Genomic DNA, 26275 nt, shown 5'->3' with positions numbered 1-26275 from the left:
TCTAACATCCCACAGCTGTTGGGAAAGCCAAATTCTCTGGTGTTACTTTTAATCACCTGTGATGGTCATGGGACGTCCATCTTCCGATCTGATCCTTGACATCTGGATCTTGGGTCTCATTTCGGGCTTTACTTTCACTTTGGAAAGCTCAACCAGCTGCTTCCACATGTAAACAACTTTCCTGATGGCATGGTTTCTTATTATAACAGATATAAAAATGCCAGAATTACCATCAGAAATCAATTAAGCTGAACAGCATCCACAAGAGCAAAAAAAGTTGTTTAAAAAAAGTTTTCAATGAAAAAACTATCAAATCAAGATACTGCAACAGGCTATTATGATACCAGTCAAAGTCAGAAATCTCCTTAGTAATGCCCCCTGTTCTCTCAATGAAGCACACAGTCTTAAAAAGATTCTTATTATCAAAGATATGAACTATCCTTCAGGTTGTTATAAGTAAGATATAGAAACGAGCTGTTCCTTTTTCGTCCTAAGCCCATGAAGGGAAATGGTTGCAGGTATGCAAAAAACAAAATAAGCCTCCCAGCTGGCACTTTGTCTTCAGGATTTTCATTTTAATACATAGTTTACAAATGTTTATATGGTGTTTTTATCCTAGTTTACAGTGTACCACCCTTTTTAGAAGCATTATTGGAATGTGTGCTCGCTCAAGTGAAAGTTGGTGCATCTTCTCTTCTGTCAGGGCTGGCAGAAGGCTCGCAGTGACGGCTGGGAGAGATCCTTCTGTCAGAAGAACTTCCTGTCCCAAGCTACCTTGGACATGATACTTGGCATGAGGACACAGCTGCTAGGACAACTCCGTGCTATTGGTCAGTTCTACTTTTGCATTTCATTCACACTCCTCCAAGCCGGTTCTATGACCCAAAATAACGGAATTATATCTGGAATTTTTTTTTTTTGGGGGGGGGGGGGGGGGGGGTGTTCACACTCCACAAAGGGTTTCTGCCCCCGGTCTGATCTGCAGGGGCTCATGAGGCATGCTCATACAGCGACCAGCAGCTTGTACGTCTGTGTCTGTCTGTGCAAGTGTTTGAAGTGTTTTTCTTTAGTAATCCTGGCTTTTAATTCAGTGGATCTGGCCTGATCAACAAGCTGGATATGGTCCTGGACTAAAAATCTGACTGGAAGGTGTATATCTTAATGAGCAATGGAGTCTAAAGCGTGTTTTCTCCTGCTGTGGCTGGCGTTCTGCCTTTCCTCTGGTCTCCAACTGTCACAAGATCAGCCGGCTTGGACTCAATATAGCAGGGAGTTTCTTCTGCAGTGGAGCCACCCCCTGTCAGTTCCTCCTGTGGATCTAATCTTTCTGAGCCTGGACTCCTTTACTGATCATAGGGAAGGCGATCAGAAAGACTCCGTACGAAACTTCAAGCCCAAGTTTGATTTCAACATGAATTCAGAAATGCATGTTTACTGGCGTTAACTGAAACTTCGCTTTCGGATAGAGTCTCAAATGCGGAAATGTTCATTGATGGATTTGGTGCACCGGTCCGCCTGGACAGGGCGGGGGGGTGTGCCTGTATGTTAAAGGGATAGTTCGCCTCTTTTGACATGAAGCTATATGACATCCCATATTAGCAATATCATTTATGAACATCTTCTTACCCCCTGCTGCATCCTGTGAGCCGAGTTCCAGCCTCGTTTTGGCGTTGATGAAGGTAGTCCGGCTAGTTGGCTGGGGTTTAAAAAATAAAGCGCTTTGCTTCTCAAAACAATATGCGTTCAAAAGAGTAATACATTTGCATCACAAAATTGTTCAGCAAAAAAAGTCAGACCTCACAATCACTTGGCGCTATTTTCTCTCCCTTCGTATCACTACGGGTTATGTAAAGTGACTGCAGTCAAAGTAAAGATGGTTCTTGAAGTAAAACTTCTGCCAGAGCGCTTTTATAATTCACTGATTTGGGAAAAATACCAAATTATTATTTGAAATGAGATATGCATCACAATCAAATGTGCAAAATGGAACTCAGATGACCCTTTCCTTAAAAGTCTAACTTTATTTCTCCATGTCTCGCAGGTTTTGTGCGTGCCCGTGGGGGCAGTGACATCCGTGATGTGAATCTGAACTCTGAAAACTGGGCCGTGGTGAAGGCAGCCCTGGTGGCTGGCATGTATCCAAACCTCGTCCATGTCGACAATGAAACGTTTGGGCTCTCCAGTAACAGAGAGAAGAAAGTTCACTTTCATCCGACATCTATCCTGAGCCAGCTCCAAGAGTTCAAGGAGGTAGGAAAGCTTTTTCATGAACCCCTGTGCACACTTTACTGTTTTCTGCTCAACTTTGCTACATGTACACTTGCTGTTTTGAGTGGGTTCATATGCGACACATTAAGGCACAAATCAGCACATTTTATTGGGCAGACTCAATTCTCCTATCCCATTTCGGACCTCTCCCCGCAACATTTGAAACATGAAGAAGAGCTTGTCAGCTCCATTAACTTAAGTCTCCTAATGTTCCACATTTCTTTGGGTTTGTATTTGGGCCTTAGAGCATAACCACCTTGAAAAGCTAAGACATCAACATTTTATTGCTCTGATTGCACTGCTTTTTTTGTCAAAGTCATAGCAATGGCCCATTCTGGAGCTTTCTCGACCACCACAGCTTGTGGAATTTGCTATCTTCTCATCCGTCTCCCACTCCCCTGGAAGTGTTTGTTAGTTCTGTTTCTGATAAAGTAACGTCTTTCTGCTGGATTTTAGTTTTTGTAATTGCAAACTGTTGTGAAACATTCCGAATGTAACATTTTATTGTTCTAGTTTGATTCTGGAGTGCAGCTGGTGGAGCACACACAATCTCAGCTGATTTTTACATGCATGTCTGTCTGAGTCTGCAGGTTTTCTACAGTTACAGCTGTAGAATTTAAAGTCAAACGTTTTTGTAGCTTTTGTGGGGATTTAAGTCCCTGCCTGAGGATTTCTGCATTGTATCTGCAGCGTTCCACTGAGTACCAAGTCTAAGACAGGTGAGCTCAGACATCCTTTTCATTCTACAAAAGCCCCGTTTCCACTATGCAGTCCGGTACGGGTCGGTTCAGAACGGTTCGCTTATTTCAGTGTTTCCACTACCACCAAAGCGTACCGGTCCCTGCTTGGAGTACCGAGCACACAGGACCGGTTCCAGGCTCTGCTCTCCAGTGTTGGTGAGGAGGCTGTGCAGCAGGAGCTCGATGGCGCTGTGCCAAACCAAAAAGTTTTCCAGCTGATTGAGAGTGGTTTGAACAGGACCGCGAGCCAGTGTGGCATTAAGCTGAAGAAGCTTGGAGGTGGTTCCACATTATGGATGTTCTTTGTTATTTGCTATTTACGCTTCGGCACGCACTCTGCCCACCCCTGAGGGTCCCCTTTGTACAGTGGGAACGCAAGCTGACCCCAAAGCGACCCGACCCGACCCGTACCGATACAAAGTGACCTGAACCGTACTGACAGTGGAAACGAGGCTATAGACTATTTGGAAGAACTTGTACCAACCAATCCTCACTCCTTGCGAGGTGAAGCTGTAGAGCAGAGGAGAAGTTGGCACAAGCTGGATGGTGAACGCAGCAGAAGCAAGGCTGAGCAAGAAGCTGTAGTACTCAGAGAGCCGTGGGAGGTGGCAAGAAGCTTGCTTCATAGCTGCTGACTCCATAAAGCGCTAACTCCAGGAGTGCTGGGATAACTCAGGAGCTAACAGAGCAGGCTCCTGGCTGAACTGCAAGCCAACTGCAAGCTGTCATGGCTTGGAACTTCCAGTTTCAAAGATGTATGGGTATTTAAAAAAGGATTACCATCATTTTAGTGAAGCTTTATTGAACATTGATAACACATTGGATGTCTAAATGAATGGCTCAGTCACACCAATGTTAGAATTGGTTATTGATTAGCACGGACAGGAAAGGCTGGTGCTGATGGGTGGAGATGTGGGCACAGCCAGAGGAGCATATTCATAGATCCCCATTCACTAACTGAGGAAGAAGATAGTCATATCCCCAGCAGTTTGAAAGTCATGAGTCTTTTATTCATGACAAAAATGTTGAAATATACAATTCAGAGATGCGTAGATAGGTTTTTTAGCTTTTAACAGTGGGCCTGGAATTCTCGACCAATGAGATATTCTCAGCTCTTCAAGTCCCACCCAAAAGGAACTGTTAATCCACGGTGGCTGTGGTGGACCACACATACTGACAGTTTTGATGGGAACAATATGATCAATGAATTGAGAAAAAGTTTGTCCATCATCCCATTTCATGATGGTAATACTGGCAGTGTGTATCTATTGATGAATGTATCAGTCGTACTGGCATTGATCTCACATTTCTCTAACAAATCTATTTGTATTTGATTTGACAGATGATGCACATTGGGACTACAAATAGTAGTAACTGGAACAGTTGAGACTGTAATATCGCAACCTTTACGAAAGATAAGGTCGAGTGTGTGACCTTCTTTGGGAAGACCTTGATGGTCTCATCCACATCATGACAGACCACACTGAGTCCTTTTTAAAGTCAAAGTCAAATTTATTTGTAGCACATTTCATGTACAAAACAATTCAAAGTGCTTTACATAAAATAAAAGCATTGCAGCAGGGAGTGGAAGAAGCATTAAAAATACTTAAAAGAAAATAAAGAGAAAGAAAGAAAATAATTTATGGGACAATAATTCAGAAAATTCATCAATAAAACTTGCACAGTATCCTGGAGATCTGTAAATGAAGAAGAACAGGATTTTAGGAACACCCTTTAAAATAAAACAAATTATTCAAAAGAAGTGAAATCACCAAATGAGATCTCTTTACACCGGAATGTATCTTTAATAGTTCGTCTGCTTCGAGACATTGGCTGTACAGGAGCAGGGAGTCGGAAAGCCATTAAGGAACTGGCGGAGGAGGCAGAGAAGGGCAGCTTCTGGCTATGGCTAAGGAGGAGAGATAGAGGGTGGGGGCAGAACACCTAGGGCATCAGCAGGGGGTGGCAGGTAGAGATACCAGCCATCGCTCTGCCACCAAGAGATGTACTGGGGTTAAAGGAAACATCTGTGACTGGTGGGACCCAGCTGATGACCCGTTCCTGCCCATAGGTGTTTCAAGGGAGCACATTTGCATAGAGGGCACTGGTGGAGGTGCGTCAGGCAGCAATGCCAAGCAGGCATACCAACAGCCTGTATCTTCAAATAAATAAGGCAGCTTCTACCCCACCTTTCCTCCCATTTCAGCATTTATCCATAAAACTAAAGTTTGTAATTGTTTTTCACTGTTTGTTACTATTTGTATTGATAGTTTTGCTCTTTATTATTTATTATTTTTATTTTCTATATACGTGTGACATTTTAAGTTGTGGGCTACACGGTTGTGTGGAGGATTCCTGGTTTGAATCCCAAGTGGGTCTCGGCTGGGGCCTTTCTATGCAGGCATGGGTTCTCTCCGGGTACTCAATCTTCCTACCACCATCCACAAACATCTATGTATTAAATTGGATTGAGCGGGTATAGAAAATGGATGGATGGATGGATTCTAGGCTGCTTTTTGCCGTCCCTTTGATGTTGTAACATAGTAACCCCCCTGACGCAGGACTCATAAAGGTTCATCTGAAATAAACTTGGCCCTTAACCAGCATGGGGAACCTAAAGTTTGTATCAAGTTTTTTTTTTTTTTAACTGCATAGAAAGAGACTTTCCATCTTTATTTTATCACTATTTGTTAGAGGACATAAAGTGAGAGAGAGACTTTGAAATCTGTGATTGTGTGTGTTCTGCTGTTTAGAACAGCCAAAGCAGTTCGGCCCAGGCCATTCCCACAGACTGGTTGATCTACGATGAGATGAGCAGAGGTCACAGAATGGCAAGTGTCCGCTGTTGTTCCTTGGTGACTCCCATCACCATTGCCATTTTTGGCGGTTCTGCCAAACTGCCCTGCTCTGTGCTCCAGGAAGCAGCTGCACAGAGAACAAATGGTAAGCAAGCCAAGCTAGTCATTCAAACATGCAGACTGGAGGATCTGATCACACGTGTCGTTCTGTACGTTGTTTCACACGCAGCCCATGAATGTATGCAGACACTAACTTTGCTATTTATTGTGAGTGGATGTTTTCAGGATTTTCTCCAGAGACCAGTAAGAATGAAAACTGCTAACTGAAAGTTTCAGAGCCACAGTTAAAGCATAAATGTACAAAGAAATCCATATGATCTATTAGTAATGTTTTTTTAATTGTCTGAACATATTAAAAGCCTAACTTAACTTAAACTAAAAATAACTCTAAAAACTGAATGAATCCTACATTACCTGCATGGCCAAAGTCACAAACTGCAATATTTTGTTGGACCACCTTTCACCTGGATTACGGCATGCATTAGTCGTGGCAATGTCTAAATGAGCTTATGTCACAGCATTGATTTCCATCTACAAATGCAGGTAAAGCTCTATCATGCAAAGAAGAAGCCAGACATGAACATGTTTCACCAATGCCACAGTCTACTCTGCCTCAGTCCATCTGAAACAAACTTTGGCCCAAAGTGGAAAACTGTTCTGTGGTCAGACAAATAAAAACCTGAAAATTCTTCTCGTCCTCTAGACTAAAGAGGAGATGTCAGCATAGCGCTCAGTTCAAAAGTCTGCATCTTAGATCGTATGGGGGTGTATTAGTGCCTTTGGAAATGGCAACTTGTACACCTGGAAAGGCACCATCAATGCTGAAAGATATATACATGTTGCAGAGAGCATCTTTTTTTTTATAGTGAAGACCTTGCATATTCAGAAAGATAATGCTCATTCTCATACTGCATCTATTACAAGATAGCTTAGTTAGTAGAAGGGTCCAGTTTGTGAACTGGCCTGTCTGCAGTCCTGCCCTTTCACCAACAGTTGGTGCATCATAACACACTTAATGTTGAGCAGCTAGAATCCTCTATCAGACATTCCTCTCCCAAAGGTCCAGCAGCAGGTCTCCTCAGCTCCCAGATGTTTACAGATGCTGTTAAAAGAAGAGGTGATGCTACACAGTAGGAAACATGGACCTGTCCCAGCAGTTTTTCTGTTAGATGTATTGCTGTCATCAAATTTAAGATTAGCTAATATTTTTCATGAAATTTAAAATGCCTCACATCACTATGTTCTATTATCATCTGATTTGCAGTGCAATGAATATTGGTGCAATAAGAAGAAAGAAAACAAAGAAAAAAACGGCACAAAAACACTCAGCAGACAGAAAAGATACAAAAGGACAATAAATCATAAAGTATATTATCAAGTTGAGACTATACATGTATATCATGTAAAAAATAAGGGTCACAGTTGAAGAGTGTCATTGTAGAAGGACATGACATTTCACATGAAAGTATTAAACATACACAGAATGAGGACTGCCTCAGAGAAGAAACTGTTAAAGAGCCTGTTTACATGTTACACAGCATGCCAGCCTTTTTACGGTTGTAGTCTGTAAAAACATTGCAAATGTTGCTGGACAACAACTGTAATCATTTTACCAAACATAAAGCAAGGATTTGATGTGAAGAACCCTGCCTGCATCCCAGATTTGAAACTAACCAGAATTGAAGAATGTATTCCTGGAAGTGAATATTTTTCAAACCCTGCTGCTGGTTAATAGGCATTGGCAGAGGTGTGACAGGAAGTAATACCTTGCAGGTATCAACCTGCCAATAAACTAGCACTCTGGGAAAGCAGTGACTACTGGGAATGTCCAGTTGGAATCCAGGGAAGTAGTCTGACTGGAAGCAGGGAAAACTGCACATGGGGTGGGCCGGCTAGTTACCCTTCTCACAGGCCCAATGCTGGGCTAACCCAACCTAACAAGCATGGAAAGGACCAAACAGCCCAGCGGTCCTCCGAGAGGTGGGATGGAAGAATGACCAACCACGGTGGATACTACAGAAATGACTGGAATGGACATTCTGGAGATGGAGATTTTTAGGTCGTTTACTTATGGATGGATGAGGAAAACAATGCTCAGGAGCTTGAGACGGCACCAGAGGATCAAAATGTGTCCACAGGCTACCAAAATGCAAACTTGCACTGCTCAAGCAGAGCCGAGAGAAGTATGACTGAGCCCAGTGCAGATGATCAGAACCTACTAAAACCACCTGACACCATTTCCCTGGTGAACGCCCAAGGGCCTCAGTAAGTAAAAGTGGAAGGAAGGAGAAAGATCTTGGCAGAAAAAAGAACATCGTGTGGCCGAAAGCAAAGGAGTCAGCGACTTGGAAGAAGTTGGACAGCAGCGGGGCGGTCGGTGGCGTAGTGGGTTAAGCAGCCGCCCATGTACAGAGGCTACTGTCCTCACTGCAGCTGGCCCCGGTTTGAGTCCCGCACCGGACGGCTCTTTGCTGCATGTCTTCCCCATCTCTCTGCCCCCTGCATCCTGTCTCTCTCCAACTGTCCTCTCATTAAAGGCATAAAAAGCCCCCCCCCCAAAAAAAGAAGTTGGACAGCAGCTTGGCACTCGCTAAGAAACTCCCTCCAAGGCAATGTGGAAAACAAAGTGTCCCTCTTCAGTGAGATCCTCTACGACAAATGCCTCGGCAGGTTTGGTTAAGGAAGCAATTCAATTCAATTCAGTTTTATTTATATAGCGCCAAATCACAACAAATGTAATCTTAAAGAACCTCAAAGATACAGCCAGATTCAAGCCAATTACAATCCAATTAATTCTAATACCATCCATATCCAATCAGTTCCGTTTCATTAAATTTCTAATTAGTTAAATTCATACAAAACCAATAAAAAAAAGAAAAGCAGCCAAGCTAAGGAAACCAACAGATTGCAGCAAAACAATCTCCCGTCCTGAGTGTGCCTGAGGCGACTGTGGAAAGAAAAAACTCCCTTTAAACAGGAAGGAACCTCTGACAGAACCAGAACCAGCACGGGTGGTGATCTCTATTGACCAGCTTGGGATTTAGTAGACAGGAAAGGGAGAAGAAGCGCCATTAAAATAATGACTAAATTGCATGTAAATCAGATTATCTAATCATCTAACCAGATATTTCAGCTGTCTGTCACTTCTCAGATATGTCATTTGATACTTCTACTCCACTGATTTAGTCTGTCTCATTGCTCTTTTCTACAGAAAGTCCACCAGATGATACAAGTGACAGTGATTCAGAGGACCTAGCTGAGCTGAGGATAGATGAATGGCTTGTCTTCCAGCTTGAGAGAGAGGTGATGTAGTCACAGAGCTGAATTGACAGATGTGTGAAGGCATCTCGACTGATTATTCTTCTATGCCAGCTTGCTTTGGAAGCCGACATTGATAAGTTGCTACGCCGCCATTCAAAGTGTCCTGGCTTGGTCACACTTCTGCAGTGCACCACCTCGCCACAGGGGTCCCACCAAGGTTCGGTACTGGGACCTTTGCCATATACACCACGTCACTGGGCCAGATCATCCGATCACATGGCTTCTCATACTAATGTTATTAGCCAGCTCCATCTGTCATTCCCACCTGATGACCACACGGTCTCAGCACAAATCTCAAACCGTCTTTCTGACATATCAAAATGGATGAAAGCCCATCACCTCCAACTGAACCTCTCTAAAACTGAACTGCTCGTCTTTCCAAGCCAAACCAACCATACACCACAGCATCTGCATCCAAACTGAATCCCTATCTCTTGCTCCATCAAAGGTAGCTAGAAACTTGGGTGTCATGATTGATGACCAACCTTTAAAGATCATGTTGCCTCCATTGCTCGATCATGCCGCTTTGCATTGCTAAAGATCAGAAAGATCAGGCCGTACCTAACCCAACACGCCACCCAGCTCCTGGTGCAGGCTATGGTCATCTCCCGCCTTGACTACTGCAACGCTCTCCTAACTGTTCTCCTAACTGGTCTCCTAACTGGTCTCCTAACTGGTCTCCCAGCCTGTGCTGTGAAACCTCTGCAGATGGTCCAGAACCTGGTGGAGCATCTGGTCTTCGATCAGCCTAAAAGAGCACACGTCACCCCTCCACCGGCTTTCCATAAAGTGTCAGTCGCTCACCATCAGACAGGAAGTTGCCGTTTCTCAGTAGTGCGTTGTACTTCACCACTGATATTTTCTGAGATCAGTGCCAGCCTGATGTAAGTATCAGCGCATAGTCGCAGCTCCACCTACTGTCCACAGGGAGGAAGCCTGATGTTGTAGCTGCCCTCCCACTTACAGGAAACTAACATGGGGTTTTGGAATTGTGATCAAAAGCACCCTGATTTGTCATGACCGGGTGTTCTGTGGTGCGCCGTGATTTACACAGAAAGGATTCAGGACATCTTTCAGGCATACTGAAGGACATCCTTACGCAACTTCAATTGTTTTTGATATTTCAAGAAAGCTGAGCACAGTCAGCCTCATGATAGAGGTATGATTAATGAATGGACTCTAACTGGATGTCACAAAAGTCTAGCCCCGAGACTCTAACATACTGGTCCTTGAGATCATTTGTATCATACAAAAAACAGCGAATACTTGCATTGTGCCTGTATCCGTGCATTCATGTCAGAGGACTCATCCTGAAATTCCTAGGCTTAATCAATTTTGAAAGAAAATTTGGGTAGAACTGTTAAAACTTTGTACCAAATAATTTATTAAAAATGTCATTGAAAACTGAATAAATAGATAGGAATTTTTTATATATATATTTAATTTTTTTATTTATTCATCTGCATTTTCCTTACAGTCAACATTGTATTATAACACATGCTATTACATCATATATACAGCATAAAACACTCGACTGATAGAACTTCATTAGTACAATAACATAGCATGGTTCCCAACCAAGTGTGCATATCTCAGCCAAAGTGTACTTACAGTCAACATACTACTATAACACAGGCTTTTACATTGTATATATAGTACAAAAAGTGTGCATATCACAGCCCAAACAGCCCTCTGAAAAAAGAAGGACACACATGAACTCCTTGTGTTTTAGCAGTGATCACCTAACTGCAGAGTAAATTGCAATCTAGGCACAATTTTTCATTTATTTTTTAGTTTTTTTAGAAATAAAGAAAACTGAACCAGGTGAGTGGAGTGGAGTCAAATAACTAGGGGGTGTTAAACCATTACCCAGTATCTTGCCTAAAAGTTGTAATAAAGTTTATCCATTTCTTCCAGTAACTTTCAAACGTATCTCGTTCAAGCCTAAGAATGAGTGTTGGCCTCTCCATTGTAAAGATATCCTGAACCACTTTGATCCAGTCCTCGACTGTAGGAGAATCTTTTACCAACCATTTCCTTGTGATAGCTTTCTTACTCGCTAGTAATAGGATATTATACATATATATGTTTTCAGACCCCTTCACAGTGTCCGGTCTTAATCCCAAGCATAAGGTCTCAAACTCAGGTGGAATCACTATTTTCATGATTTTCTCCATGGTCAATTTAATTTCTTTCCAATAATTTGAAATGACCGGACAGTCCCAAAACACATGAAAATGTGTTGCCTTCTTCTCTCCACAGGATCTCCAACAGGATGTACTTACTCCAAGAGAGATCCTTTGAGCTGGAACTCTAAAAAATCTAACTATATTCTTCCACCCAAATTCTCTCCAGGACAGGGCAGACGTACTTTTCAAATAGATAGGAATTTTAAATTTTTTTGTACATTTATCCAACACTTATGTGTAACTGACCCATATTGCAATTATTCTCTGTCTGTTTCCATCATGTCAATGTTCTGTGGACATTTCCTCATGTGCTTTAATCTTATGCTGTCCTTCTCGTTATCAGGGTGCAGTACTGGTGTCTGAACTGAGGCAAAAATGGCTCAATTTGTTCATAAAGAGGATCCGTTGTCCCTCCAAACCCTGGTCTCAACGTGATGACGCTATCATCCAGACCCTTGTTTCTGTATGTAATGTCACTGTGTCTTCCTCTGTAATTCTCACTTGTTTGCATAGATTTCCTTTGCTTACCAGCTGGAGCTCCAACTTACTTTCAGGTTTTGGGAGCAGAGGAGCAGGAAGCAGGCCTGCAGCAGCCCACAGGGATTGGTCAGCGGCCCAAACCCATGTCATCAGAGGAGGGTCCAAGGACCTCAGTGAGGAACTACAGGAGCAGCCCCCAGCTCCCCATCAACACCTCCAATGACAAGTATCCAACTCTGTCAATATATTTACATTGCAGTGGGGGTAAAACACAAGAATGAATAAAAGTCACAAACTAATATTTAGTGGGACCACCTTTAGCGTGATTGTGGCACATTATGGAATATATACTCTAGCATTGTTTCAGTAAGTCTATGCCGTGTAACAGCATTTATTTTCATCCAGATTATCTGTCATTTTTCACTGAGATCTTGTATTGATGATGGTTGAGTGTCAGTCGAATGCGTAAAGTCTCCCCACATCCCAAAGACTCTCAAGGGCTTAAAGTCTCAGCTCTGTGTTGGCCAGTTGATGCGTGAACATGTTTCATGCTCCCTGAACCCTTTTTTTTAACACTTTTAACAGCCCACCAAATCATTGTCATCCTGGAATATAAAAGTGCTATCAGGGAAGAAAATATCTTTTGATGGAAAATTCTGCTCACTCAGTATTTTCAGGTTGTCAGTTGACGTCATGTTTTGGCCACATAACATTTCTGGGCCAGTTAAGGCAGGCCTGGATCATTTGCTTTGTTCCATTTAAACCCAGGTGTTCTTTTCTGTCTGTACTGGTCATGTTGTAGTTTATGTCATGGCTGCTTTCTGCTTGAACCTCTTGCAGGAGTTGTGAAATGCCAGCTTTCGACCTGCTTAAGATTGATCCCCACAGCAGAGATGAAACCTCCCTGCTCATGAATCAGCTCTGCGATGAGCCTCACTCCTCCTGTAGTTCTTCCTGCTCGGTGCATGTGGACAGCCCGCCCGACTCCCTGTGTCCTACCTCTTCAGGGAAGGTATTGAATGTGTGCTGTTGATGATTTCTCACAATCCCAGATTAACAGATTAACTTTATTACAAACACATTGAATGAAGTGTTTAGCAGTTGCAGTCATTTTTACATAGTCTACTTGTAATTATTATGAGAAATTATTTTAATGCTGGAATGTTAGTCCTCTGCAGTCAGTGGCCACCTAAAGTCTTCTTCGATCTTTCATCCTAATTCTAATGTGTACGGGAGTTCTTCATAAAGAACTCCATCAATTTAAGAAAGCTTTGCAACAAAAGTGGACTCATAATTGACTTTTTTTTCTCTTCCTGTCAAAGACAGAATAACTGTTATCTGTTATCAATAAGAGGAACTTGGAAGGACTCAGGAAAAGAAACTACATTTGTTTAAAAAACTTCTCCTTCCACTTTTTATCATGTTGATTTAAAGTGACTCTATTATAGATATCATCTTAGCATACAATAGAAGTTAAGAAAATTAGGAGTGAAGTTAAAGGCAAAAAATGCAATATACTGTTGTCCCTCCGCCCCATCCTAACTTGATATTCATTAGGGGTGGGACGATATGCTTTGGTTACGATTCGATTGTATCACGATTCTTGATAATTGCGATTCTACAAGTATTGCGATTCGATATAATCAGTAGGGGTGGGAATCGCCAGAGACACCACGATACGATATTATCACGATATTGCGATATGCTGATAATTGCTATACAAAATATCACGACATATAGCAAAATTTTCAGCTGCAAAGGATACCAACATAATTAATCTTGATCAACATGCTTATCTGTTAAAAAAAAGTTTTCAGTCAATTCATCGTACTTCAAATATTTATTCCAACAAAATGGACAGCTCATTCAACAAGTATAAACACTCAAACGCTGGTTTGGTTTGGCTCCCCTCACCTGCCAGTGCTGCTGGGTGGTAGCGGGAGAGGTGAACTCTCATGTTAGTTGTGTTCCCGGAGTATTTCACTTTCGCACGGCAGTCCCTGCAGATCGCATGTGTCATGTCAATGTCTTTCTTTCCCTCTTTGTTCAAAACTCCAAAATAAGTCCAGACATTTGACTTACATTTTGATGATCAGTTCTCCTCCCTACATGTTGCTGTGCTGTGATCACCTATGACCTCGGTCACATGCCAGCCAGATCTCACGAGAGCCGCGCTTCGTTGTGTTGAGCTCAACTGACAGTGAACGGTTAGCACCATGTAGTGGACTAAATCAGCAATTGATTTTATTTTGGTGCATAATACAGAGTTTATTTTTTTTATGTGTATGTGACCAAAATATTGATATTTGGTGTCTCTGAATCGATAGAATATCGCCACGCGAAATATCGCGATATGTCATTGTATCGATGACCTCCTTTCCTTTCATAAAGGACAGTCCAGTGTTTCCCTAAGCTAACAGATGATAGAGTAAGCACTGAAACTTTCCTTCACTTAGTCTTAAAATAATGGGACCAGCTCTTTACATGATGAACATCATTTCACTCATTGAAGAACCTTCTGAAGCAGACAAACACTTTTAACCACACTCTAAGTCTGTGGCAGAGATCCCTCTTATTGGCTGTTCAGTGAATGAGTTCTGCTTTTTTAAGGTGCTTTTTGCTGTTATTTTTACTGAAGGCTTTTTGGGTCGTCTCAGCACATTGAAACGCTGAGCTATAATTCTGTTGGATTGTAAACGGTTTACCTCATGTTTCGATTTCTTATTCTTTCTACTCTGCAAAACTACATCCTCCTTTTGTGGGTGTTGTTTTTATGGTGTGTTCAAGTGCTATTTTTTTCCTTCTATACTGGTCAAAGTGGCATACCAGTAGGGATGGGAATTGATAAGATTTTTACGATTCCAATTCTATTTTCGATTCTGCTTAACGATTCGGTTCTTTATCGGTTCCCTTATCGATTCTCATTAGGAGAAAAAGGACAACAAACCGGTCGATTAGCATCAACTTTGTTTAGTTTAGAAGTAACACGAGTCATGACCTCACAAACCCAACAACGGTGAGGTCCACATTGGTCTATCATGGCCTGGGTAATTGAACTCTTCCCTGCTCTGGTGAAAGGAGAAGCTGGAGGTAGAGGTGAACTGGAGGTAGTACCACCAGCCTCTGGCTCTGAGCCAGTCAGGCTCTGTCTCTCATGATTTCATCTAAATGTAATGCCTGAGAAGGCATTCATTTAACCTTAACCGTTACTAACAGCAGCTTTTACAATGAGGCAAATGGAGCTAACATGATAGGCAGTGTCTGTTTGTTAGTTAGTTAGTTAGTTAGTTAGTTAGTTAGTTACCTGCAGTGTTAGCCGAGGACATGCTAACATTGCTGGGTTCAGATTCACCAACGTTAGTCCGGAGCAGATCGAAAACGCGACATTCATTCATAGTTATTGCATGTTGGTAGTATCTCCTCCCTTTGGTGAAATATTCACTTTGCAAGTTGCCCTGTTGTCGTCTTTTTTAGGGATGTGTAACCAAACTTTCGAGCGTTTGTACCGCTTGGGCGCCATGTTTACTGTTGGCTGCTGGCTGCGCTGGACTCGCCACGCAACGCTGCGTGGTGACGTCATTCGCGCCCACTGGAATCGATAAGGGAATCGTTTGCAAAATCGCCAAACGATTCCAAGGAATTGATACACTGGGAACCGGTTCTCAACAAGAACTGGTTTTCGATTCCCATCCCTACATACCAGTGAGAGCAGCTTGGGGCCTCTAGGGCAGGGATGTCCAAAGCCTGTCCTGGAGGGCCGCTGTCCCGCAGGTTTTACATGTTACCTTGCTTTAACACACCTGATCCAGATGAAATGGATCTCTTCCAAAGATTGTTAAGTTCTGCACAAGCCTGCTGATGATGCTATGATCTGAAGCAGGTGTCTGTAGGACAGAGGCCCTCCAGGACCGACATCCCTGCTCTAGACTGAAGCGGGGGGGGGGGACTAGTTGTTTTTTTAACTCTCCTAACGTAGACTTAATGACATCAGCTGAGAGCACACATGGGTAGACAGTGTTTGGGGTTTCACTTAAAAACAAAATAGACCAGATAAAACTGATTATTTAACCTGTAATACAGAATGATAATCCACCAAAGGTTTATTTGTACAACATGTGATTGTGTCTATTTCCATCTCACCACTAACTGCTTTGCAGTGTTTCCCACAGATGTGAAGGCAATGTGTGGTGGTGGTGGGCCGGGGGTGTAAAAAATTCTTCAAAATAATTCCTTCGTTAATAATTGGTCACACAGAACTTTATTGTATTAACCCATAAGAACCCAGACCCATTTCTACTTAAATTAAAATTAAGGGGGTTATAACAGACTAAATAGACCACATAGAACCCATTTCAGAATTTTTTTCCAAAATACCACCCCCCACTGTCAGAGATCTGTAATGTGACATATATGTCACATTGGGAGTTAAGAACCTGGATAATTTCTCCATCAAGGAAAATGATGGGGGACGTAAGGATGTGTGACACCTGTGTCACGGTGGGTAACACAGGTGCGGCTTATCTGCAGATATTCACATCTTCATTGTAAACAAATTAAAACATAGCTAATTACACAGGTCGGACTGTTCAGCTGTTTCAGACTGATACCTCCGGTTCAGGCTGCTCCTCATCCTCAACACGTCTCTTTTTCAATCGCGGAAAATATTTTTCAATACTCATCTGGATTGAAGCACCAAACATTCAGTGTAAGAGTTTAAAAAACCTACTTTATTTGATTCACAGCTGATAGTGTTTTGACCTCGACAAACCCAACTTTTTTTTTTTTTTTTACGGCAAACTTGCGACTAGTTAACTTTATAAAGAAGGCGTAATCGCTTGTTTGCTATGGGTCGGGACGGGACAACATTGTATTAAAAATATAAAATATTTTTATAGGGCTTTTTAATGTGTGATTTTATAAAGGTGCACGTGATACCAACCTTTCGTGAATTTCGCCAGCAGTCTTCTTTCGGTTGAGCCAGAGCTATAGAGTTAATCTAAGCTAGTAAGCTTCCACGCTTCCAGGGAAGCACGGAGGGGAGGGGCTGTGTGTGTGAGTAGGCTATGCGAGAGAGACGCGAGGGACAGAGAGACGGAGGGAGAGCAGGGAAAGGAAATGCAGCTTAACGAATACGAATATTTTTTAAATAGCGTTAAAAAAAAAAAATTATAACGAAACGCAATATGTGGCGGCCGATGTTTAATCTGTGGCGCACCGCCACGAATTAGTCTATGTGTGGGAAACACTGCTTTGGCAGTGGGATCTGTGTCCGAGTCGGCATCTAAAGGAAGAGTAGAACATTTTCTGCTTGTCTTCTGATTTTACTTGCACCTGATCTCAGACCACCGTGTGTTTGAAAGAGGCAACCCAGATATATATTAGCAGTTGTCTGTATACATTAGCAATAGTTAATCTATCAAAAGTTTGGTTGGTTAGTTAGTTAGTAGCTTTTTAACTACCGAAATCTTCTGATGGCAAAGTTGATCTGCCCTTACCTGTTGGGTCATTAGTGTGGAGCTTTGATATCCGCTTTGTTTCCTGGGCATGCCAGACATGTCTGAAACAGCTCAGAGTTTCATACAATCCTTATTAAAGTCACAACTGCAGCAGCAGCTCTCTTTTACACCTTTTGTATTACTTTGTGTCATCAAGACTGAAATCATTTACTTTACTAGTTACTAAACGATAATGTGAAATTGAATGATAACTTGGTCAGCCTAACAAAGCGAATGTTGTCTTCCCAGCAGGTCTTAAAGCCAGTGTCCCTGCAGCCTGCGCCCACATCTGTTCGATACTTTGTTATGAAGAGCAGCAACATCAGGAACTTGGAAATATCTCAGCAGAAAGGGATCTGGTCCACTACACCAATCAATGAGAGCAAACTCACCAAGGCCTTCCTGGAAAATAGCCTCGTCATCCTCATCTTCTCTGTTCAGGGCTCGGGACACTTTCAGGTAACTGTGCACACATATTAACATCAGGCAGATTGTATATTTAGCATGTTTGAATGAACATCCTCATCCTTTTCTGTAACTTTAGCGATGGAAATGGTAACATTCCCATCCAAGCTGAAACAAAACTCTGAACGGCTGCCCTCACATTAACAGGCACACACAGTAGCTGTGGGGTAGAGCTGAAATGTAGTAGAAAAGTATAATAAAACAAGAAACAACTCATTTTTCAAGCAAAGGTTTTCTCTCATGTGAAACAAAATTAGTTTTTAAATCCCATATTTTGTGTCCATATTTCTGCCTTTCAAGTGCCAACTTATCACTGCATTCGTAATAAATCTGACCATAATATTTCTATCTCAAAACCAGCTGCGCCAGGTGCAAAGCCATATTAAATGTGGACCTTGATGTCAGTCATCTTTTCTTTTTACTGCGACTTTCAAATCTAGCAAATCTGCCTAAATGTGTGCATGCACCATGGCTACTTCTGTCGCTATCTGTCTGTCTGTCTCTCAAACCATCCATCCATCCATGTGTGAATGAAGCTGTGAGAAACATTCATGTGAAAGGGACTGTCAGTGCCTGTAATCCCTGTAACAGACTGATGAAGCCAGAATCTGGAGACTAACTGTGAAATTTCAGTCTAAATAGGAATCTTTAAAAAGCAAAGAAATCAACATTCTTCTGTTTTTTCTCTTGTTCCCAGGGCTATGCTCATATGAAATCAGTCATCAGCCAGGACACCTGTCCTGACTGGGGCTTCATGGGGCTCGGAGGGGTCTTCAGTGTTGAGTGGATCCACAAAGAGGATCTTTCCTTCCAGTCCACCCAGCACATCCTCAACCCATGGAATGACAACAAGCGGGTCCAGATCAGCAGGGATGGACAGGTAGAAACACAGACACCGTCTTATATTCCATCCATCCATCCATCATCTTCCGCTGGTCCGGGGATCGGGTCGCGGGGGCAGCAGCTTGAGCAAAGAGACCCAGACGTCCCTGTCCCCGGCCACTTCCTCCAGCTCTTCTGGGGGGACCCCGAGGCGTTCCCAGGCCAGCCGAGAGACATAGTCTCTCCAACGTGTCCTGGGTCTTCCCCGGGGCCTCCTCCCAGTGGGACGGGCCCGGAACACCTCACCGGGGAGGCGTCCAGGAGGCATTCTCACCAGATGCCCGAGCCACCTCATCTGACTCCTCTCGATGCGGAGGAGCAGCGGTTCTACTCCGAGCCCCTCCCGGATGACCGAGCTTCTCACCCTATCTCTAAGGGAGAGCCCAGACACCCTGCGGAGGAAACTCATTTCGGCCGCTTGTATTCGCGATCTCGTTCTTTCGGTCACTACCCACAGCTCGTGACCATAGGTGAGGGTAGGAACATAGATTGACCGGTAAATCGAGAGCTTCGCCTTCTGGCTCAGCTCCTTCTTCACCACGACGGGCCGGTGCAGAGCCCGCATCACTGCAGACGCCGCACCAATCCGTCTGTCAATCTCCTGTTCCATTCGTCCCTCACTCGTGAACAAGACCCCGAGATACTTGAACTCCTCCACTTGGGGAAGGATCTCATTCCCGACCCGAAGAGAGCATTCCACCCTTTTCCGGCTGAAGACCATGGTCTCAGATTATGGATCATTTTTCACTCAATGGAACAATCTGAGAAACCAACGGTACGAATTATCTGAGTTATTGTAGTAAAACTGTTCTGCTAGCAACAGTTACTGACTGAAAGAACACCTGAGGCTCAGGAACATGCGAGGTGATGGTGTTCTTCCTTTAGCTTCACGACAAAGTTCAAAGAGGATGGAGGAGGAGGGAGGACACTGCTAGAGGCTGATGTAGCCAGACTTTTCCAGATACCCCCCCCCCCATTCCTTTGCTGGTTCCCAAAAGAACGGGTTGACCTCCTGATCTTCCCTGCCCATACCATAGTTTGGTTAATTAATGGTTAATTACCTGTCATGTCATGGTTAATTAATGGTTAATTACCTGTCATGTCATGGCTAATTAATGGTTAATTACCTGTCATGCCATGGTTAATTAATGGTTAATTACCTGTCATGTCATGGCTAATTAATGGTTAATTACCTGTCATGCTGTCATTATGAGTTAATGAGTGAAAGAACAACAGCACAGAGAAAACAGACTCAGTACGATCAAAGTTCTGCATTTTGTAATGAACAGTGTTGCTAGGTTCTAAATCTGAATATTCCCATAGATTACAAGACAACTTGTGTGCTGAAGTTATCAGAAACGCACACACTCGGCTGCCCTGCAGTCTGTCTGTGTGTGTGATCACCTTTTAGAATGATTCCAGTGAACAGGAGTTGTTTTCTCCCCTCTACCACTGGAATAATCCCCTGCAGCTTCATGTCCTCTGTTCACTGGAAACCCAGTTTAACTCCTGCCGTTAGGCCTGAGCTGTGTATCTGTACAGTTCATCATTTTCTTTTCCTCCCTTTAATTTCCTTTTTAGGGACCTGAACAATCCCAAAGGTTTTGCACAGAAGGGAATGTGTAAAATTCTGTGTTTTGGAGATTCACGTTTGGGGGAAGTTGCCTCAATGGCGCCATCTATTGCGGCAGCCTCGGAACTGCAGCTCATTGAAATTCATGAAACTCAGCAGTTATTACCTCCGCCAAGGAGGTTATGTGATCGCCCGAGTTTGTCTGTTGGTTTGTCTGGATGTTCGTCTGTTCGTGCTGCAATCTTGCGACCTGCCACAAGGTGGCGGGGCTTGGTTGTTTCGTTGTCGTTGAGGGAGGGTTAGGAGGGGGTGCGCAGGGGGAAAGCTTACACTAACTGCACAGAGGGGAAGGTAAACAGGAGCCCCTTTCACACTGCCGAATAACCCACGTTTAATTCGCAAATTTAGCGTGTCCGCTGTTGTGTTCACACTGCCGACCCGGGCTGCCGCGTCAACTCGACTCGCCTTTCGACCCGCGTCGGACCCTAGTCTTTTTGCCGAGCCGAGTTTGATGTGAACGCAATCGACGCGGGTCGGACGTGGGCGTGACGTGAGGAGTTTAAAAGACAGAATGGACAGCTGATTCAGAACAACAGCGACAGGTGAGGACACGTTTTACTCTGTTTTAGCCTACATCAAGTTGGAGACATTTTTTATTTAATATGGCCAACTGGGGAGACAAGGAGGTCCGCAATTTGGACCCGCTAAGGTAGCGGGTCGCAGTGTGAAAGCCGTCTTTGCCGTTTCTGAGAAGTCGCATCTGAAAGATAGCATCTTAACTTTGTAAACCTTTTCAATCGGAACACGAGCCAGCTGAATCTATGCACAACTTTAAGCAGACGCATCGCTTTCTCTCGGACGTGGTGGATTACGACCTTAATCGTTTCAGACCATTCACTACAATATATGGGTGGTTAAAAAAAATGCGCTTATAAAACAAAGCTTCATTGGCGGAGGTCTGCACTCTCTGAGTGCATTTCTAGATGAACATGTGAAGACCAACAAAAAGTACTGCTGGCTTTTGGGCATGAATCCCACTGGATCGTTTCCTATTTTAAGTCAACCATTTTGGTTCAAGCATTTTACAGATGTTAGTTGTGGATTTGATCATTGCTCTAAAATCTTGTTAGTATAGTCTTAAGACATGTATGATTAAAAGATATTGAAATCCTGAGTTTTAATTTGTTGACGTGGCCCCCCTCTCCATTAAATAGAAAGTTGATGCATCTTCCATCTGCACCAAACTTCCCTTTCATGATCACTCTCCTGATCTGCAGCTCACTGTTGTTCACTGATGTGGATAAAAAAAACTGTAAACAAGCCTGGAGCTTCCATTGCCTTTATATCGTGCCAAATTACAACTAATGTCATCTCAAGGTACTTCAATAATACAGTCCAATCCAACAGGACAATCAGAGGTTAAGAGAAGATCATGGGCATCTTTCCCCAGTGCTGTTTCTGGTTCTAATGCAGAGACCTTGGCAGGCTGGTGTTACTTGTAAAGGAGCCTGAGCTGATGCGGGAGGTTGAGGGATACTGGGTAGATGTCGTCAGGCTCACCTCAACACAGCAGAGGTTCTGGTTCAATCTGCTGGAGAAGGGCTGAACTGTATTCCACTCTAGAGTTGCCCTGGGTGAGAGGCAGGCGGAGGTGGGCTTTCTTATAGCCCCTCATTTGTGAGAAACCTAGATACATTTTTTTTCTTTTTTTAGCCTCAGATTTATTTAAAAAACTGCATATGAGCTAAGATGGGACCAGCACATGGTAGCTCATGTTGGAGGAACTGTGGTGCTGTGAATGCCAATCATACCCATATATTCTGGCTGTGTCCTAAATTAAGCCTTTTCTGGAAAGATGTTTTTGATGCTCTCAGAGAGGTTTTCAAACGTGATATTCCACAAAGCCCTATTGTAACATTATTAGGAGAAATCCCTGAGGGTATAGAAGGAAGGGATGTGAAATATCTCTTAAACATTCTGCTGACAGCAGCGCTAAAATGCATAACCATCAGATGGCTAAAGCCAGATCCTCCTACTTATAATGTATGGATTCAAAAAATATGGGACATCTACCAGATGGAGCAAATGACATATTCATTAAGACTTCAGAAACCTATTTTTTTTTAAACGATGGAAACCTGTTATAGCTCTGCTAATACAATAAGTGTATAGCACAAGACTTCTGGTTAGATACTAAATACATTCACACCACCAGTCATTTGATACCTAGAGTGGATCTTTCCTTTTCTTTTCTTTCTTTTTTTTCCACCCTTCTTCTTTCTCTCCTTCCTTTAAAAAAATCATTTATTTTTTCTACTTATATTGTTTTTTCCCTTTGAAATTATACTATTAAAATTGTCATTATTTTTTTTTCTAAATTATGTTCAGTTATTTATCTTTATTTAATTTTCACTTCAAATCTGTGTAATTGGTCCTATGTTTGATTAGTTTTCCTTATTGAACTACTATATTTCATGACTGTTGATTTTGCTAAGATGATGTGCAGCTGTAAACAGAAACAGGAAAACATGTACATGAAGGGAAATTTGACTTGTTATGTTACCCATCCATCCATCCATCCATTATCTATACCGATGAATCCGTCGGTCGGGTCGCGGTTGTCATGCTACCATTGTGAAAAAATTATAAAAATTAAGTTATAAAAAAAAAACTGCATATGTTAGATGAAGCAGGGATTATAAATTGGCTGAAAGTATAACCATGGGTGTTAGTTTCTCTGTGTTGTCCCCCCTCGGTTCAGTGGCAGGTGCCAACTATGTTGTTTCCTTTTATGTGCAACATAATTAGCTAAATTTAAAAAAGTTCTGAATTTTCAATGATCTTCCTCCCTTTTGTGTCATGTAGGAGTTGGAGCCCCTGGTAGGCAGCCAGCTACTGTCACTGTGGGAGAGAACCTCTGGGAGTCAGTGAAGTTGGCCCACCTCCCTGCACACTCAACACGTTCTGTTCTATGCGGTGGACCGGACCAAAACTAAATGCACACATTGCACAGTGAAGAGATTGTGAGTTTTACAGCAAACATGCCTCAATGTGTTTTTAATACGTGGTTGTCCCTGTTCAGTCTGAGCGTTGAAATGATGTCGGTGTTACTTGCTGACTGACTTCCATTTACAGCATGTTTACAGGTTCTCTGTCCATTAAAGCTCTGTTCAGATGTTCTTGTTGCTCAGCTAATTGCTGCCATTTCAGGAAGAGGAAGTCAACTTTGTTGCATTTCATGCTTGTTTTGATGGGTAAAACATGTAAATTCATCATTTGTCAGCGTCATGTCCTCACTGCCTTCTGTTTTATGGATGTTTCTTTTATTTGCATTTGTTATGCAGCGGTTGATCAATTCTTAAGAGAAAGCCATGACATATGACTTTATATGATTTTATAAACCTGTTACACGTGTTTTTATCCCAGTCTGTAGAATTTAATTAATTGTGTTTTTTTTATTTTATTCAATTTAATTCAATAAAACTGAATTGAAATTTATTGTAGCAGAGTAATTCAAGTTTGCACAACATTAGATCCGCAAGTTAAAGCTCACAGTTGCATGAGCTTTAATTCATCCCATTTTTGCTTCAACATAGAGACACAGCATTACGTGCATTTATACATACTCTGAACAAACTGAGTAATTCAGTTTTATTTAAGTAATTCAGCGCCAAATGTCATCTCAAGCCACTTAAATAGTACAGTCCAATTAGAGTCCAATTCATTGTAATCATAATCCAATTCATTCAATTCAAAATTAGTCCAATTTTATACATACAGAGCCAATTCTGGCCTGAGGCGACTGTGGAGAGAAACGACTCCCTTTTAACAGGAAGAAACCTCTGGCAGAACCAGAACCAGGAAGGGTGGCCATCCGCCTCCACCAGCTGGGGTTTGAGAGGACAGAAAAGAGGGGACAACAAACACTGTAACACCATTCAAAGCCAAATTCATCCTCGTGTTGGCATAGATGTAAGTTCCAGAAAAGCTTTCTGAGCAGAACAGAAACTACTACATGCAGAACATCGGGCCTCATGCAACAACCGTTGGTACGCACAGATTTGTTCTTAAGTCGTGCGTACAAGTGATTTAAGAGAATTTGCGCATTCACCAATCTTTTCGTATTTTACGTTTTCTTTCAGGTACGAACAGAATTTACGAGTGATCCAGACCTGTCGTAGGAGTTTCCTAAAATAGTCCGCTGTTATTCCAATCAAGTTAGCTTGACTAATGGATTGTATATTTAATTACTTTGAAGCAAACATAAATAAATATATACATTATACCCCATAATGATGCTGACATTATTCTGTTTGACTTAAATTATGCACTGATTGAAGGTTCATTTGACTCTGTATATAACAAGGTCAATGGGAAGCGTAACCAGCGGCTGACTTGCTACTTTTGGAGACATCACGATTTAGATTGCCAAGCACTGTGCTGCTGCAGATATGCAGCTTGCTAGAGCCACAAATCCAGAGAGAAACACGCCGATCAAACCCAATTCCACCACACGTCCAGGTCCTCTCCACCCTTGGATTTTTGGCCACTGGAACCTTTCAGAGGGAGATTGGAGACAGATCGGGGGTGTCCCAGTCCTCTGTGAGTCGTGCGCTCCCCTTGGTCATCAAAGCTCTCATCAGTTTATCACCCATGGTACATCAGATTCCCATACACCGCTGTCCAACAAGTACAAATTAAGAGGGACTTTCTTGCCTTGGCTGGACTGCCAACCATAATCGGAGCAATAGACTGCACACACATACGCATCAAAGCACCACTGAGCTGAAGGCCAGGTGGGTGTGTCTCCATACAGCGGGGGGCAAACTGCTCTATAGCCCAGAGAAGGCATGCTGCGTTTTGCATAATATTGCCATGAACGAGGGTCTCCCACTACCTGAACCAGCCCAGGCAGACCAGAAGGCGTGGTGCCAGAAGACCCCCCTCATGGACCGTCCCATCAAAGTTCCATCATGATGAGGCAACAGCTGATTGCACGGCTTTAGTTGCAGTCATCGAGCGCCTGGCCATGGCGAGACGTTTTTTTTAAGCCATTTTCATATCAAACCATTACTTTTTTATTTTGGTGACATTACGAACTACAGGTGACACAGAATTAACAGCACTCGTAATAACTTCCCATTTCTTGGCTTTAGCAGGTCCTGTAATTCCACTGCTGACACTGCTAAAAATGACAGATTTTCCTTTCTGGATCTCTGAAAGCAGAACTTCAGTCTCAGAGCCCCTAAAGTTGTTCTTTTTGCACCTTGATGCCATTCTCATGACTCAACACTCAACACTTCCTGGTACAGGAGAGAGGAAGCACAGCCTTATATGGTATCATTTTGGGCGTGGAGTATGCAAATCTACTATCCTCGTGCACGTGCACTTAAATACGCACGGGTGGCATTCATCATTTACACAGGTCGTTTACACACTTTTTCCCAAGTTAAGAGCGTTTGTTGAATCTGACGTGGCGTGTTCGTACGAGACCTTCTTACGAAAAAAGTGAGAAATTTAGAATAAAAATACGAAAATGTTCTTGCATGAGGCCCATTGAGTTTTTTCTCAAATGAAAGAGAATTATTTGCTACACTGGAGAGGAGCGAGAGAAACACTAACAAATGTCCCTGTTGCGGCGGTTCTCTCCTTCAGGAAGAGAAAGGGAGGGTGTCCTTTTCATTCGGTATAAGCGCTTCTGTTCGGCACCATTATGCTGCGTGTACACCAAGAGCGACCTACGCTACCTGAGCGCCGGAAATCATTATTTCTTTATGGAGGGTGAGCTATCTGGGCTACCAGAGCGGATTCTCCAGTGGCGAAGCTACCTGAGCGACCAGAGCAGATTCGAGCGATTAAACTCCAGCTAACTTTATGGTAATGAGCTATGACGCGTTTCAGCGAAAACCAATGACAATCCACAGATTGTAGTGGTCCGACAATCCGCGGGGTTCGTGGAAACAGACGTGTAAACTTTAGTTCCTATGCAAACAATAGTCGTTTA

At 42.8% G+C, this 26275-nt stretch overlaps 1 protein-coding gene across 5 annotated transcripts in view; it reads left to right on the top strand.

Moving 5' to 3' along the window:
• Positions 1-23769, top strand: part of ythdc2 (YTH domain containing 2) — a 79910-nt gene extending 56141 nt beyond the window's left edge. For 3 of the 5 annotated variants that reach the window (XM_075456614.1, XM_075456611.1, XM_075456612.1), the window contains exons 22-31: positions 704-830; positions 2042-2250; positions 5762-5951; positions 9078-9169; positions 11720-11839; positions 11931-12082; positions 12697-12868; positions 17601-17810; positions 18514-18696; positions 23137-23769. In XM_075456614.1, coding sequence (XP_075312729.1) covers positions 704-830; positions 2042-2250; positions 5762-5951; positions 9078-9169; positions 11720-11839; positions 11931-12082; positions 12697-12868; positions 17601-17810; positions 18514-18696; positions 23137-23202 — 1521 coding nt within the window. In that variant the 3' untranslated portion in view covers positions 23203-23769. The remainder of the gene's footprint in view (positions 1-703; positions 831-2041; positions 2251-5761; positions 5952-9077; positions 9170-11719; positions 11840-11930; positions 12083-12696; positions 12869-17600; positions 17811-18513; positions 18697-23136) is intronic. The other 2 variants (XM_075456613.1, XM_075456615.1) reach the window with 1 other exon arrangement.
• Positions 23770-26275: the final 2506 nt, after the last annotated feature.

Source organism: Odontesthes bonariensis, chromosome 22 (genome assembly GCF_027942865.1).
Source record: "Odontesthes bonariensis isolate fOdoBon6 chromosome 22, fOdoBon6.hap1, whole genome shotgun sequence".
Lineage (NCBI taxonomy): Eukaryota > Metazoa > Chordata > Actinopteri > Atheriniformes > Atherinopsidae > Odontesthes > Odontesthes bonariensis.
Note: the sequence above shows the minus strand (reverse complement) of the source record. Positions and strands in the feature narration are given on the sequence as shown.